At 39.1% G+C, this 16668-nt stretch overlaps 1 protein-coding gene and 1 long non-coding RNA gene across 11 annotated transcripts in view; both read left to right on the top strand.

Annotated features, from left to right (window-relative positions):
- ZNF454 (zinc finger protein 454) overlaps positions 1–15494 on the top strand; it is a 49671-nt gene extending 34177 nt beyond the window's left edge. For all 10 annotated transcript variants that reach the window (XM_081233869.1, XM_081233870.1, XM_081233879.1 and 7 more), the window contains one exon: positions 11348–15494. In XM_081233869.1, coding sequence (XP_081089995.1) covers positions 11348–12681 — 1334 coding nt within the window. In that variant the 3' untranslated portion in view covers positions 12682–15494. The remainder of the gene's footprint in view (positions 1–11347) is intronic.
- The window catches only part of LOC308617132, a 387539-nt gene that overhangs the window by 106318 nt on the left and 264553 nt on the right, over positions 1–16668 (top strand). The window lies entirely within an intron of this gene.

Here is a 16668-nt window from a genome sequence, read left to right on the forward strand (position 1 = left end):
CTATACCTTTATTTAACTATTTTCTTGCTGATAGACCTGTAGGTTGTTTCCAGACGTTTTGCTGCTTTTTGAATGATGCTGACCTGAATATTCTTTTTTTTTAAATTAATTAATTAATTTAATTTTGGCTGCGTTGGGTTTTCATTGCTGCACGCGGGCTTTCTCTAGTGGCGGTGAGTGGGGGCTACTCTTTGTTGTGGTGCACGGGCTTCTTATTGAGGTGGCTTCTCTTGTTGCAGAGCATGGGCTCTAGGCGTGCGGGCTTCAGTAGTTGTGGTGTGAGGGCTCAGTAGTTGTGGCTCGTGGGATCTAGAGTGCAGGCTCAGTAGTTGTGGCACACGGCCTTAGTTGCTCCACAACATGTGGGATCTTCCTGGACCAGGGCTTGAACCTGTGTCCCTTGCATTGGCAGGTGGATTCTTAACCACTGCACCACCAAGGAAGTCCAGACCTGAATATTCTTGTACATACTTCCTTATACACATGGGCCTTGTTTGGGAATTTCTTTAGGTGTATTCATAGGTGTAGAAATAGTGGGTTTAAGAGTATATGCTTCTTCAGCTCTACTAGATGGCCCCAGATTGCTGATTAAATTAGTTGATCCAAATTATACTAATAGTTGATGCAGGTTAGTTGATGTTACTTTGGCAAGTAACAGGAACTTAACCAAAATTCCTAAGAAATGGTATCTCATTGTGGTTTTAATTTGCACTTCCTTGTTTACTGGTGGAGTTGAACATCTTTTCATATGTTGATTATTTGTGTTCTGTGACATATTCTTATTCTTCATCCATTTTTTCTGTTATAGTTTATCTTTTTCTTATTCACTTGTAGGACTTCTATATATAATTAGGAATTGAATACTTTATCAGTTAATATGTGTGCCAGTCTATAGCTTATCTTTTCTCTTTCTTTACTAGCAGAAGTTCATAATCAGTCTTTGTCTTAATGATCTTTATCTTAGTGCTTTCTGTGTCCTGTTTAAATAATGCTTTCTACCCTTAGATCCATAAGGGAAGGACTTGGTCATGTTTGCTCTTGTATCTCAGCTCACCAGGTCCCAGTATGTATTTGTTGAATGAAAGCATGAATTTTTTCTAATAATAATTTACTTTTGTCTTTTTTTTCTGTATAAATCTTATCAGAGGTTTGCCTTTTTAATAAATTTAATAAATAATTTTTGACTTTACTGATTGTTTCTATTTTATCTTTATTTCATTAATTTTTGCTCTTCATTATTTCTTTCCTTTGACTTTTTTGGAGCTTATTCCGTCCTTTTTCTTTATTTTTAGTATTAAATTTCATCACAATAATGCATTTAGTTTAACGAAACTACAATGTTTATTATGAAAACTGGTGGCCTCTTATCCCCCCCTTATCCCCATTTTCTCCTCTTTAGAAGTAACCATTTTCTCTTCTTTCAGCTGATTATTTGGTATATTTGTTTCCATGTCTCCAAGGAATGTGTTTATATTGCCACCTCTTGACTTTTCAGTTTTAGGCATTATTTACTGAATTCCTTCTATAAAAAGTGAGGATTAAACTCAACTCCCCGACTATTCGTCTTACTACCTTTTCCATTCCCTGTCCTCCCAGTAGGGTTATAGTGTACTTAATGGTCAGAGAAATAGTTATTGTTTACATTCTGAAGCACTATTCACAGCTGATCCATAAAGTAAATCCTGGTAACTTTTGCTTTTGCTTTCTAAAGCAATCTTTCCCAGGGTTCATTTAGTTTAATTTAATTTAATTTAATCTCAGACCTCCTCTAGTTGTCTGCATCTCGATTCTCAAGACTTTTAGATCAGAAGTCATTCTGACAATTTCATTTTCCTGGAAAAGTCTCTTCTGGAGCCATATGACCTGCTCTGTTCTGGAACGGCAGATGCCTAGCTGTCATCCTCCTGCAAATCCCATCTTTCCCGGCCTTCACGTCACACATGATGCTTTTTCTTGGCTTATCTCTTCATTTGCACATGTCTTCCAGTAGCTTCCTAAGAAAGGATGCACAGGAATAAGTTTTTGGTAACCTAGCAAGTCTGTAAATGTCTTTTTCCTGCTGTAACACTTTCTGGATAATTTGACTAGATAGAATTCAACACTGGAAATCTTTTTTCTTCAGAATTCTGAAGACATTGCTCTGTTGTTTTCTAGACCTAAGTCTGCTATTGAGAAATCCAAAATCTTCAGGTTCTTCATCACTTGTGACCTGTTTTTCCTCTCTGAAAGCTTGCATGATCTCCTCACTTACTCCAGTGTTTCTCAGTGGTGTACCCTGGTGTGCTCCTATATTTGGATCCACTGAGCATTGGTAAGCCTTTCCATCTAAATTTCTGCCCTGCGGATCTTGGACATTTTCTTCTAGCATTTTTTAATTTCCACCTACAGTTTTCTCTATTTTCTCTTGATGGAATGCCTGATACCACCTGGACTAGTCTTCTAATTTTATCTTTTTTTTTTTTTTAATAAATCTTACTGTCCCCAGTAAGGTTTCCTTTTTTTTTTTTTTAATTAATTTATTTGTTTATTTTTGGCTGGGTTGGGTCTTTCTTTCTGTGTGAGGGCTTTCTCTAGTTGCAGTGAGCGGGGGCCACTCTTCATCGTGGTGCGCGGACCTCTCACTGTCGCGGCCTCTCTTGTGGAGCACAAGCTCCAGACGCACAGGCTCAGTAGTTGTGGCTCACGGGCCTAGTTGCTCTGCGGCATATGGGATCTTCCCAGACCAGGGCTCGAACCCATGTCCCCTGCATTGGCAGGCAGATTCTCAACCACTGCACCATCAGGGAAGCCCTAATTTTATCTTTTTATTAAAATTTCCATCTTTATGGGTTTTTTGTTCTACTTTTGACAGGTTTCTTCAGTTATGTCTTCCAGTTCATCTATTGAGATTTTTAAAATATTTTTAATCAGCTTCATTAAAGTATAATTTACATGCAATAAAATTCACCATTTTAAGTGTAATATTTGATCTGTTTTGACAAATTTATCACCAAATCAAAGGAATAACATTTTTTGTCATCTCTAACCAAAAATTCCTTCTTACCTCTTTGCAATTAATCCCGTTCCCTGTCCCCAGCCCCTGGCAACCACAGGTCTGCTTCTGTCACTGTGAGTTTACTTTTCCAGGATTACTTTTCCATTGCCTAAAAATAGTTGTTTCATTTTTTCCCTGGTTTTCTAATTGTTTATGGTGGGAATTCTCTTTTGAGTTTTCAAATTCTGCCATCCTTTTTAATTTCCAAGAACTCTTGTTTTATTTGTAAGCTCTTATTCGTGTTTTACAATTGTAATGTCTTACCTCTAAAGATAATGATTTCCAAAAACACTTTCATCTCCCTTTATAGGCACTGTGTTCTCAAATTTTCTCTTTGATTGTTTTGGTATCTCTTTCTTGTTAGAGGCTTTCCTCAGTTGGGAGAGGGAAACCTTCCAGCTCCTCTGAGTTGGGGAAGGGATCTGAGGGCATAAAGGCTTCATAAACTGACCTTAATCCAAAACTCCTTATTTTATCCACCCCCACTCTCAGATGTACTTGATAGTGCCAAGTCTTGAAACTTTTGATGATTTGGAGGAAATTGGGTCAGTTTCTGGTCCCTCCCTGGGGGTGACCTCTTGACTACATTGTATAGGGTTTGGATCATTCTACTTGCATGCCTTGTTTGATACCCTAGAGTTATCGATATATAGTTTAAAACCATACTTTTTTTTTTAGTGTGGCCCAATGCAGCTACAGGTACTGCTCCTAATTCAGCCCCCATAAAGTGACCTGGGCCCCAGTGAGAACTGACTCTGAGGGTTGAGTCTCCCCATCTCAGTTCATCTTCAGCGTCGGGAAACCAGGGTGTGTTTGACCCCCTCTTGATAACACAATTAGATGAGTGTTTTCCTGTAACACAAAACATTAAAAAGCCAATTTTCTCTTATATATAGGTGATAATGTTTTATGATTACAATCAAGAAAAGGCTTTAATAAACATAGCTATCTAATAGCTGCTAGAAAAGAAAGCTAGCAATTGGTTGTTTTTATTGAGCCAAATTATTATTTTTGAAAGCCACTCCCAGATTTTTAAAGTAAACTTTTATTGAAGTAATACTAACACAGGAAAATACATAAATTATAAGTGTACAGCTCATCAGATTTTTACAGTATAAATACATCTGTATAACCAGCACCTATATCAGGAAATAAAATGTTCCTAGAACACCAGAGATCCCCCTCCCATCCCCTCTGTTTCTTTTGTCCTGAAGATAATTACTACCCTGATCATAGCTTTGTTTTGCCTATCTTAAAAATTTTTATAAAGGGAATCATATGTGTCTGTTCTTTTGAGTCTGGCTTCTTTGCTTCCACAGTGTATTTGAGATTCATCCATGTTGTCATATGTAGCAATAGTTGGTTCATTCTCATTGAGGTATGATATTTCACTCTGTAAACCTACCACTACTTATACATTCTACTTTTGCTAGACATTTGGTGTATTTCTGGCTTGGAGCTATTATCAGTAATACTGGAACTATTATGAACATTCTTGTACATCTTTTAGAGAATGTACGTTATACATTTCTCTTGAGCATATAGCTAGGAGTATATGTTCATGAGTAGGCAAGCTTTTTTTTTTAATTTTTTTTTTTTTTTTGGCTGTGTTGGGTCTTAGTTGCAGTGCATGGAATTCTCTCTAGTTGTGGCGTGAGGGTTTTCTCTTCTCTAGTTGTGGCGCACAGGCTCCAGGGCATGTGGGCTCTGTAGTTGTGGCGTGGGCTCCAGAGTATGTGGGCTCCGTAGTTTGCAGCCTGCATGTTCTCTAGTTGAAGCATGTGAGCTCAGTAATTGTGACTTGCGGGCCTAGTTGCCCCGCAGCATGTGGGATCTTAGTTCCCTGACCAGGGATCGAACCTGCGTCCCCTGCATTGTAAGGTGGATTCTTTACCACTGGACCACCAGGGAAGTCCCTGCAAGCTTTAATAGACACCGCCAAATAGTTTTTTTTTTTTTTTTTTTTAAGCTGTACTCGGGCCTCTCACTGCTGTGGCCTCTCCCGTTGCGGAGCACAGGCTCCGGACGCGCAGGCTCAGTGGCCATGGCTGATGGGCCCAGCCGCTCCGCGGCATGTGGGATCCTCCCAGACAAGGGAACAAACCCGTGTCGCCTGCATCAGCAGGCAGTCTCCCAACCACTGTGCCACCAGGGAAGCCCCAAATAGTTTTTTTAAAGTGGTTATACCAGTTTATACTCCAGCCAGCAGGATATGAGTGTTCCATGTCCTCTTATATACTTAGTATTGTCATTAAAAATTTGTTTTTCACCATTCTAGAGGATATATGGAGTATCTCAACTTAAGACTGATGAAGTTGATCATCTTTTTATTTTTTTATTGATCATTTAAATATCCTCTTTTGTAAAGTATCTATAAGTCTTTCCCCTATTTTCTATTTAGTTGTCTAATCTTTCCTTATTGATACATTTTAGGGTTGTACATTTGGGATTTGATCCTCTGTCATATAGATACATATGCATTATAAATATTATTTCATACTTTGAATAATGGTGTTATTTGGTAAACAGAAGTTCTAAATTTTTAGGATAATCCAATTAATTGGGGTTTTTCTTAAAGTTAGTGCTTTTTGTGTCCTACTTAAGACATTTAATGCCATGAAGATCTTCTGTGTTTTCCTTTATTCTTTTGTTTTTCATATTTAGGTCTACAAAATACATGGAAGATTTATTTTCATTATTTTCCATAAAGGTATTCAGTTGACCCAGGATCATTTACTGAAAAGACTATCTTTTTCCCCATTGTACTGCAGTGTACCTTTGTCATACATCTGGTGACTGCATGTACATAGGTCTGATTCTGGGTCTATAATCTGTTCCGCTGGCCTGTTTGTATACAGACTGGACTTCCTTAAATGTTCAGAAGAATTCACTAGTGAAGCCATCTCTGCTTGGAAATTTCTTTGTGAGAAGGTATTAAATGGAAGATTCAATTTATTTATTAGATGTAGGACCATTCAGATTTTGTTTCTTCTTGCATCTATTTTGATACACTATACCTTCGTAGAATTTAGTCTTTTAATTTATTGACATAAAGTTTCCTCATTATGCTACTATCTTATAAATCTCTTTAGAATTTGTCTTGATGTCACCTTTATCATTCTTGATAGTGGTAATATGTGCCTTCTCTCTTTCTCCACTAGCCTTGATAGCGGTCTATCAATTTTTTATTGTTATCGATTTCTGTTATTTTTATTATTTCTTTCATTCTCCTTTGTATTTAATTTGCTATTTTTCTGATTTCTTGAGATTGATAATTGATACAGATAGATAGATGTACATTTCCTTCTAACCATGCTGTAGCTGCCTTTTGTAAGTTCCATTTCATGGTTCTATTATCATTTAGTTTAAAATATTTTCTAATTTTTGTTTTGATTTCTTCTTTGCTTTATCAGTTATTTAGAAATGTATGGACTAGTTTTAAAATATCTGTGGATTTTCTAACTGTCTTTTTGGTATTTTGTTATTCATTTCTGGCATAATTCCACTGAGTTCAGAGTACACGTTCTGAATGATCTCTGTCCTGTGAAATGTGTTCATACTACTTCACATCCCAGTATATGTTCAATTTTGGTAAATGTTCTATATACACTTAAATATGTATATTCTGTCATTGTTGGGTATAGTGTTGTAAGTATATCATTTAGATCAAGTTTGTTTATCTTGTTATCAGATCCCCTATTCTTAATGGTTTGATTTCTGAGTTACTGAGAATGGTATGTAAACATATCTCACTATCATTGTTAAGGTTTCTCTATTTTTCCTTTTTATTTTCTCAATTTTTACTTTATACATTTTGAAGTTATATTATGTGAAAATGTAGATTTGTTATATTTTCCTAGATAATTGAACCTTTTGTTAATATAAACTATCTTAAAGCCTGTTTTCTCTAATATTATGAGATTTGTCTGATATTAGTATAGGTATACCAGCTTTCGTGTGGTTAGTGCTTGCTTGATAAATCCTTTTCCATTCTTTTCTTTCCTTTTATTTCTGTATCTATATTTTTGATATTTCTCTTCTGAGTGCCATATAGTTGGATTTTATTTTTTTAATCCAGCCTCACAACCTTAGTTTTTTTTTTTGGTTTTTTTTTGCGGTACGCGGGCCTCTCACTGTTGTGGCCTCTCCCGTTGCAGAGCAAAGGCTCCGGACAGGCAGGCTCAGCAGCCATGGCTCACGGGCCTAGCCACTCCACAGCATGTGGGATCTTCCTGGACTGGGGCACGAACCTGTGTCCCCTGCATCGGCAGGCGGACTCTCAACCACTGCGCCACCAGGGAAGCCCAACCTTAATTTTTTAATAGGATAATTTAGACCAATTACTAATATGTATAGGATTGGTCGTCTGCTACTTCATTATTTAATTTTAATTTTACTCACCTGCTTTAAGTCTGTTTTTTTTCTTGTCTTCTTTTGAATCAACTATTTTTATTGTTCCATATTCCAATGAGCTTGTATCTTCTTTAACTAGTCTTAAAGTTAAAGACTGTATGAGCTTGTATCTTCTTTAACCAGTCTTTTATTGGTAAGTCTAATAAGTAAAACCAGCTTATTACTATCCAAAATAAATAATTCCCAGGCAATGCTAATAGCTTAAAACAATTCTATTTTCTTTCTTTCATCTTTTGTGTCATTTTTGCTATGTACTTTAATTATGTATATATTTTCAACCTCTTAATACATTATAATTATTGTTTTGTGCAATAATATTTTTATTTACTCTTTCCATTGCCTTTTCTTACTTTTACACCTGGGATTATCTTTCTTCTGCCTGGAACACTCCTTTTATTTTTTTTTGATACGGGCCTGCTGGTGACACAATCCCTGTTTTTATTTGTACGGAAATATCCATTTCATATTTACTTTTTGGGGACATTTTGTTTCTGTTGGGTTCTAGTTTAGCAATTATGTTCTTTCAGCACTTCAGATGCTATTTCATTGTCTTCTTTTTTTTTAGACAATTACAGAACTATTTTTATTCGTTTATTTATTTATTTATTTATTTATTTTTATTTAATTTATTTTTAAATTTTTGTCTGCATTGGCTCTTCATTGCTGCACGCAGGCTTTCTCTAGTTGTGGTGAGCAGGGGCTACTCTTTGTTGCGGTGCACGGGCTTCTCCTTGCCATGACTTCTCATTTTGCGGAGCACAGGCTCGAGGTGTGCGGGCTTCAGTAGGTGTGGCATGAGGGCTCAGTAGTTGTGGTTCACTGGCTGTATAGCGCAGGCTCAGTAGTTGTGGTACACAGGCTTAGTTGCTCCACGGCATGTGGGATCTTCCTTGACCAGGGCTCGAACCCATGTCCCCTGCATTGGCAGGCGGATTCTTAACCACTGTGCAACCAGGGAAGTCCCTATTTCATTGTCTTCTGTTTTCCCTTGTTTTTGGTTGAAAAGAGAGCTATCAGTTTTATTTTTTTCTCTTTTAAAGGTAATATATTTTTTCTCTCAAGGAAATTTCAAATTAGTCTTATGTTTTCAGTAGTTTTACTATGGTGTACCTGGTGGATTTTCTCTGAATTTATCCTGCTTGGAGTCTATAGTGCTTCTCAAATTCATTTTTCAACCTTTTTTTAAAAAAATAATGTTTTTGCCCCATTCTTTTCCTCCTCCCATTCCAGAGCTCCAGTCACACATGTGTTAATAAATGTTTTCACTGTGTCTTATATGTCTCTTTAAATTTTTTCCTCCAGGTTTTACCATGGATATTTTCTGCCTATGTATTTTTTTTAGTTCATTATTCCTCTCTTCTGCTATGTCCTATATACTGTTTCTTAAAATATTTATTTATTTTATTTATTTATTAAAAAAATTTTTTTTGGTCTGTGTCGGGTCTTTGTTGTGGCATGTAGGATCTTCTTGTTGCAACACAGAGGCTCTTCTTTGCGGCACGTGGGCTTCTCTCTAGTTGTGGCGTGTGGGTTTTGTCTCTCTAGTTGTGATGCTTGGGCTCCAGAGCACGTGGGCTCTGTAGTTTGTGACACATGGGGTCTCTAGTTGAGGCGCGCACGCTCAGTAGTTGTGGCGCACAGGCTTAGTTGCCCCGTGGCATGTGGGATCTTAGTTCCCTGACCAGGGATCGAACCCCTGTCCCCTGCATTGGAAGGCAGATTCTTTACCATTGGACCACCAGGGAAGTCCCAATGTCTCATATACTGTTAAAGCTATCTATTGAGTTCTTAATTTCAGTTATATTTTTCAGTTCTAGAATTTTCATTTGATTCTTTGATTCCAATTCTCTGTTAAAGTTCTCATTCTTATCTGTTTTATTGAACATGTTAGCCACACTTATTTTTAACCCCATGTCTGATAATTTTGGTATCTGAGTTCTGAGGGTCTTTCTCTATTGTCTGTTTTTTCTCTTGATTCAATAATTTCTTAGTACTCCTGGTACTTTTTGACTGAATCCTTGACATCATGTGTGAAGGAGTGAATAGGCTCTGGATGATGTTATGTTCCTCCAGAGAATATTTGCCTTCCCTCTGGTAGGCAGCTGGAGTACAAGCAAACCACCTAATCCATCCACCCAGGGACTCATTAGCTGGAGATTGGGTTGAATGTTTATGAAGCTTTACCTATCTCTTGTTTGCCCTTGCTGCTAGGTTGTAGCCTTCCAGGAGTCCCAACTGAGAGCTTTTCATGTTTACTCTGACCACTGTTCACCCCACAGCCCCCCCCCAGAAGGTCCTGAACTCCAGTTTTTGGCTCAACAGTAGTATAAGACTATAGAGAATTATGAATTTCTGCTTAGCTTAGTCTCTTGCCCTGAGAAGCTTAAGAATTCAGCAAATTCTCTGATGAAAAAAACACTGTTAGGATCACCTCTATATTTCCCTTCTATCACAAATATTAGACTATCAAGTTGACCTCAAGTGATATCTGATGACTTTAGACAGATTTTTTTTTTCAATTCAGATTTTTCGGGTGTTTTTTGCAAGAATCTGGTCTTCCACAGGCTACTTTGTCAGGTCCAGAAGCAAAAGTCAGTTCTTAAGATTTTGAGATTTGGCAAAACTGGTGTTTAACTTTAAGCATTCTTTGTTTTGAGCAAGGATATATTATTCTAAGCTCACAAGGATTTTAGCCTTAAAGTGCACCTGTTTAACTTTCTTTTCCAGGTAAGTACAAGGAGTTTTATTATTATTATTATTATTGTTATTATTTTATAGCTCTTTATAGATTTTCTGGAGTGAGTAGGAGAAAAAAGCATTGAGGGAGGCTTGTTCTTGATAGGCTTTCCCAGGAATCTTTGCATCATCTATGTTAGTATCAAGTCCTTAGCATTGCATTTCTTAGTACAAAGTCTTAAATAGACTTAACACAAAAGACAGATATTCACAAATACGTACAGAAAACTAGTATACATTCAGAACTCTGCTTGTTAATATCAGGATACCCATGAGACCAAGTGAGACTGTTGTTGAGTAAGTGTGGAATTTGTTTGTGGGGAGAGGAATCATTTTGTCAGACAACTCATGGGACCTTGGCCCAGCTCCCAGTAGCAGAGTCCCATTTCTAATGACTAGTATACTCCTTTCCCCAAATTCAGAGCCTTGCCTCCAAGACATACTGGATATATCCTGGCAGATTTGCTGCTTTGTTCCTATTTTTTTATGCTCACATATACATCCTCATGGTACATTTTCCTTATATCGATGTCACATTATTCATATAGGTTTAAACATGTTGCTTCCTCACTGGTAGCAGGAGGTTCTAACTTTATTAGTAGGTATCAGTGTTTCACAGGCTCTATAGTAGCTTAACTTTTTATTTTCCATCTAAATGCTAAAATGAGTCTATAAAACATAAATGCTGGTTTTAGTAGTTACTCCAAAGCTGAACTTTTTTCCTACCAAGTATAGACCTCTAGTTTCAATGGTTTCTTAAGGTCACATCTAGGTTATTTTCAAGACTATATCACTAAAACAAATAAAGTACAATTTTTTCTTATCTGTTAGCATAGTGTGGTCTTACAGGTGTTTTTGAGGCTTCAAAATTCAGGTAACTTCTCTGTAATCACAAAGAAAATAAATATTGTACTCGGGATCCCAGCTCAGCCCTGTGACTTCTGAATGCCTGCTCCAAGCTCTCCTGCTTCATACATTGTATAGTTGTCAACCCTTTCCTGCCATGTCCTCTGTTCACCTCTTCTCCCTTTTCCTGTTTTATCTTCACTTCAAGAAATCTTCAAAATTACAACCTCTCTGTTAGCATTATAAACAAGGTCACGTTCTTATCCCAACTAGATGTTTTACTAGGATAAAACAGACTTAATTTTTGATGTCTTTCAGATTGGATGACTACACCTGTGAGTAAGAAATCAACCCTCAAGGCAGATATTCCTGAAGGAGAATTGGGTCAGTGGATGATAAAGGAAAGATTCACTAGAGATAGTCACTGGAAATATGATACACTGTTGGAATGGCAGCATGGAAGCCAGGAGATAAAGTTGCAGCAAGTGATGCTTGCTCATGAGAAAACTTCATCTGTGGTTGGTGACCAGAAATGTGATGAATCTGAGAAGCACTGCACCATGAGCTCATCCTTTGTTCAGAGTCAGGGATTTCAATCTAGCAAAAAAGCCTTTGAGTGTAGTGAGTGTGGAAAAGTCTTCACTAACAGTTCAACCCTCAATAAACATCAGAAGATTCATACTGAAAAACTTAATGCAAATCGGAAAATTCTTATTAAAGAGAAGCGATATGAATGTAGAGAATGTGGGAAAGCCTTTCACCAGAGCACACACCTCATCCATCACCAAAGAATTCACACTGGTGAGAAGCCGTATGAATGTAAGGATTGTGGCAAGGCCTTCTCAGTGAGCTCCTCACTTACTTATCATCAGAAAATTCATACTGGAGAGAAGCCTTTTGAATGCAACTTATGTGGAAAAGCTTTTATCCGAAACATACACCTTGCCCACCATCATAGAATACATACTGGAGAGAAACCTTTTAAGTGTAACATATGTGACAAAGCCTTTGTGTGCAGGGCACATCTTACCAAACACCAGAATATTCATAGTGGAGAGAAACCCTATAAATGTAATGAATGTGGGAAGGCCTTCAATCAGAGTACAAGTTTTCTTCAGCATCAGAGAATTCACACTGGGGAGAAGCCTTTTGAATGTAATGAATGTGGGAAGGCTTTCAGGGTGAACTCTTCCCTTACTGAACATCAAAGAATTCATACTGGAGAGAAACCTTATAAGTGTAACGAATGTGGGAAAGCTTTCAGGGATAATTCATCCTTTGCTCGACATCGGAAAATTCATACTGGAGAGAAACCTTACAGATGTGGTTTGTGTGAGAAAGCCTTCAGGGACCAATCAGCCCTAGCCCAGCATCAGAGAATTCATACTGGGGAGAAACCTTATGCATGTAATATATGTGAGAAAGCATTCAGTGACCATTCAGCCCTCACTCAACATAAGAGAATTCATACTAGAGAAAAACCTTATAAATGTAAAGTCTGTGGGAAAGCCTTTATCCGAAGTACACACCTGACTCAACATCAGAGGATTCACACAGGAGAGAAACCCTATAAATGTAATAAATGTGGGAAAGCTTTCAACCAGACTGCAAACCTCATTCAGCATCAGAGACATCATATTGGAGAAAAGTGATATGGAAGAGCTTTGAGACTAAGTGTATTAATTATTGAATGCAAGAGAATTTCCTTTCTACAGAATAACCATGAAAGCTTACATGAAGATAGTCATTTTATTTACTGAGAGTCAAGGTTCACAGTAGTGTGGGTTTTGAGAACTTAAGAATGGCAAACACTCCTCATAGTTCAGAACTGCCTCAGTTGAATAGTCTGAATTAGTCTGAATTACCAAGTATCAGAACCAACATGGACCTTCATTAACAACAGAGAAATTAGTTGCCCATTAAGAGAAATTATAAAATTGTAAAAATTGAGAAGCACAAGAACAAAAAAAATACGAAAATGGTCTATAAGCATTTTACCGTACTTGATTCTCTTATACAGGAGGGTTTCTACCTTTAATGGAACCCTTTATTTTCCTCACCCCCACCGCTTACACCCAGTGTAAGGAAGGTGCAGTCACCTGTGCACTGGCCCAGGAGTTACTTAATTTATGCTCCCCACCTTCTGCTTCAAACCACCTTTTGTCAGATTTCCCTGGTTCGTGTGTCCACTGGCTTCTTACCTGTATTCTTCTCCTGGGACAATTCATTTGAACCGTGTGTCCCTTTTTGATTTAGCAACTCCTAACTGATAACATTATGTCACTTACTACCACCCAGTTTGTCCTTGAAGACTGTGGTGATCTGACCTCACACACAGTCCATGATTCTGGATGTTGCTCCAAACCCAGCTTTCAGAACTCAGGACCCCTATCTGGAAGGCAGAGGTTGATAAAAATTCCTGAGTTACCCAGTTCCTCTGGGCTTCAGTTTGACTCTGACCCTCGGATAATCCCTAAAGTAGGGGCTTAATCTGTGCAGACATTCCCCCCGCCTGTTGTTCTGCACTGTAGTTACGCTACACATGGCAGTCAGGGGCATGCTCAGCTTCAGGTGTGACGATCCCAGCCACCTAGAGATGTTCTGGGCACTGCCACTTCTGTGACTTGCCATTTCCTGATGTGCATCTGACAAGGGAGGTTAGAGCCTGAAGGGAGTTGTCAAAATGCTCTCACCCACTTTTTCCCTTGGCTGGGCAATCCTCTGTGTCCACTGCATTAGCGTATATTTGTTACTCCCAGAATATTGAACTGCTGCATCCTGGTTCTTGCCCTGCTTTTGTCTACTTTTCTGAAGGTATCAACTGTGTTCACAGAAAACACAGAGAGCTTTGAATTTCTGATTTTGCATTTGGAAGTGGCCATTTCCCGTCCTCCACCTGGGTATTCCACCACTTAAAGATTACCCCGTTCTGACAGTGGTAAGCAGCATGTTGAGTAATTCCATGGAGTAGTCAACAGCACCATGACATTCTCTGGCAGGGGCAGTGTCCACACCCAGAAGTCTGAGTAATACTCTAGTCCTGCAGGTACAGTTCCTTCACTATCTTTAATTCTTCAGTGCTATCAGTAGAAGTCACAGATAAAATAACATCTGTGTCCCTTCACACACAGCCTCTGGGGGCACCTCCCCTTCCCCACCACAAAGAATGTGGAGCCCACACTACTGCAGACTGGAGCATACTACAGCATGAAGGTGGAAGAGCACGTCAACTGTTGTCTGGGAAGCAGTGTGACAGGTTCCTGGTCTGTGGAAGTACTCTATCAATTTGGGCAACTTCTGGCCCCTACGAATGCTGCACCTCAGCTCCAAGTTACAGGAGAGGATAGTCTTTCATGGTGGAATCAGGACTTCAGGTTGAACATAGACTTGGAAGCTTCCAGCAGCTTTAAATACCCAAGTTCTCTAAATTCAGCTCCCACCTAATAAAAGGCCACTGGTGTGGGTAGGCATCTCCTGTTAGATGATCAGCAACTCATCCTTTCTTCCCTATTGAGCTTCAGGTGAAGCAGCATTTCAAGAGATTGCTTGGAACTTTCCATGCTCTGGGCCCACACATGTTCATCTGCAGCCTTACATGGCTGGCAACCCCAGATTCTACAATAAACTTGGAAAACTGCTCACTGCCACAGAGATCTGCCATCAGTACTATCCCTATGGCCCGCCTTGTCCTCACTATTACCTCCTTGCCTTGAATCCCTCACAAGGAACATATTTCTCAGCTAACTTTGTTGTTCCTTTTGTTTGTTTTTAATGAGAGCTGCTGCCCCTTGGAATGTGCTTGCAGTTGGGCTAAGGCCAAGACTCATCCCAGTGGCAGCTCCAGCAGCTGTCCTTCCACCAGCATTAGTGCAGTCTGAAGGCCCTCCATATGATTACACTCCACTTTCCCTGAGCCCACCACTGTCAGGCTTGGGTCTTCATGAAATTAGACATCTGAGATGCCTAGTCACTCATCCCTGGCTGGGGAGGCAAAAAGTATATGGCCTATTAGAAATGCCTGAGTCAACTTGGATATATTTATGATAGTACTGTTCATCTGACCAGACCATTAGCAGTGGCTTTATTATATTATGCCATATGATTAACAGCTTATGGTATGACCTTCTCAACTAAGTGAGCCAAAATTTGCCTGGGTGCTATTTCATACTTTTTAAATCTGAAGCATGTTCTCCACACTGGCAGTCTGACCTTTGGCTTAACACCCCAAAAGTGCGTTTTTGAGAACTCTGAGTTAAAGTCCCTCAGCCACCTTTTCTTCTGCCAGCTGATCTGCATGGTATTAGACAAGAGTTGAGCAATTATTTATTTTTTAAATTTTCTTTAACATACTTTATCTCATAGTACTTTTCGCGAATACCTTGTTATAGAAAAATTCTAAAGTAATGTAGATAATATTAAGCTTATATTGCTGAATTAGTTTATAAAAAATATATTCATATGAATTGTCTTATCTGTGCCTAACAAGAATTAAGCAATTATTGACAGGGACTTTTCTCTACCCCAACCTCCTAGGAGGAGCAGTTCATTCTGCACCTCGCTTTTCTAGTTTTACTGATAGACACCGTGACAGAAGATGAGGACCACTGTTTGGGACACTCCAGGGTTAGATGGTAATGTGCCATCCTTAGCACGTCCAGCCCATCCCCCACTACTCCCTACTGGCACAAACACTTCCCAGCACACCCACGACTATGCCATCTGAATATAACGGGTGTGGGGCTTCCCTGGTGGTGCAGTGGTTAAGCATCTGCCTGCCAATGCTGGGGACATGCGTTCGAGCCCTGGTCCGGGAAGATCCCACATGCCGCGGAGCAACTAAGCCCGTGTGCCACAACTACTGAGCCTGAGCTCTAGAGCCTGTGAGCCACAACTACTGAGCCCGTGTGCCACAACTACTGAGTCCGCACACCTAGAGCCCATGCTCTGCAACAAGAGAAGCCACCACAATGAGGAGCCCGTGCACTGCAAGGAAGAGTAGTCCATGCTCACTGCAACTAGAGAAAGCCCGCACTAGCAACGAAGAGCCAACACAGCCAAAAATAAATATTTTTTTTTAAAAAGTGGGGGGTGTGGGTAGAGAGAGTTGGGAACCATGTGAGCAAGATGGGGTTGGATGGGAAGAGGCAAGACTACACAGCCGGACCGGCCTGTGCGATGAGCTTTGGCAGTTTAGCACAAAGGAAGCTACTGCCAGGTTTTAGCTTTTGCATTTCCAACTTCTAAGCTACAGAGAGTTGCCACTGATAGATAAATTTTACTAGAGCATAAAAGATTGTAAATTTTTCTGATTTTTTTCTTTCCCAATTAATTTCCCTTGTAATGAATAAGAAATTCCAAAGTTGGAAAAACTACTTAACCACCTAAACTTCAATTGCTAATTTATTGCAGCAATATACCTTAACCAATGTACAGGGTTGCTCTCTGACACAACCCTGATTATTACCTGATGTTATTTTATAATTTCTAGCTCTTAGATACAAAAAAATAAAGAACTATAAATATATTTTCAGGCAGGCATATGCCAGATTCCCCCTGGTAAGTTGCCCCAGGCTCCTGACCAATCTTTCTAGTGCGGTCCAGTCCATCTTCCACTCCCGCAACCAGTGACGTGTCCACCC

Source organism: Mesoplodon bidens (genome assembly GCF_964165515.1).
Source record: "Mesoplodon bidens genome assembly, chromosome: 4".
In the NCBI taxonomy this organism is placed as follows: domain Eukaryota; kingdom Metazoa; phylum Chordata; class Mammalia; order Artiodactyla; family Ziphiidae; genus Mesoplodon; species Mesoplodon bidens.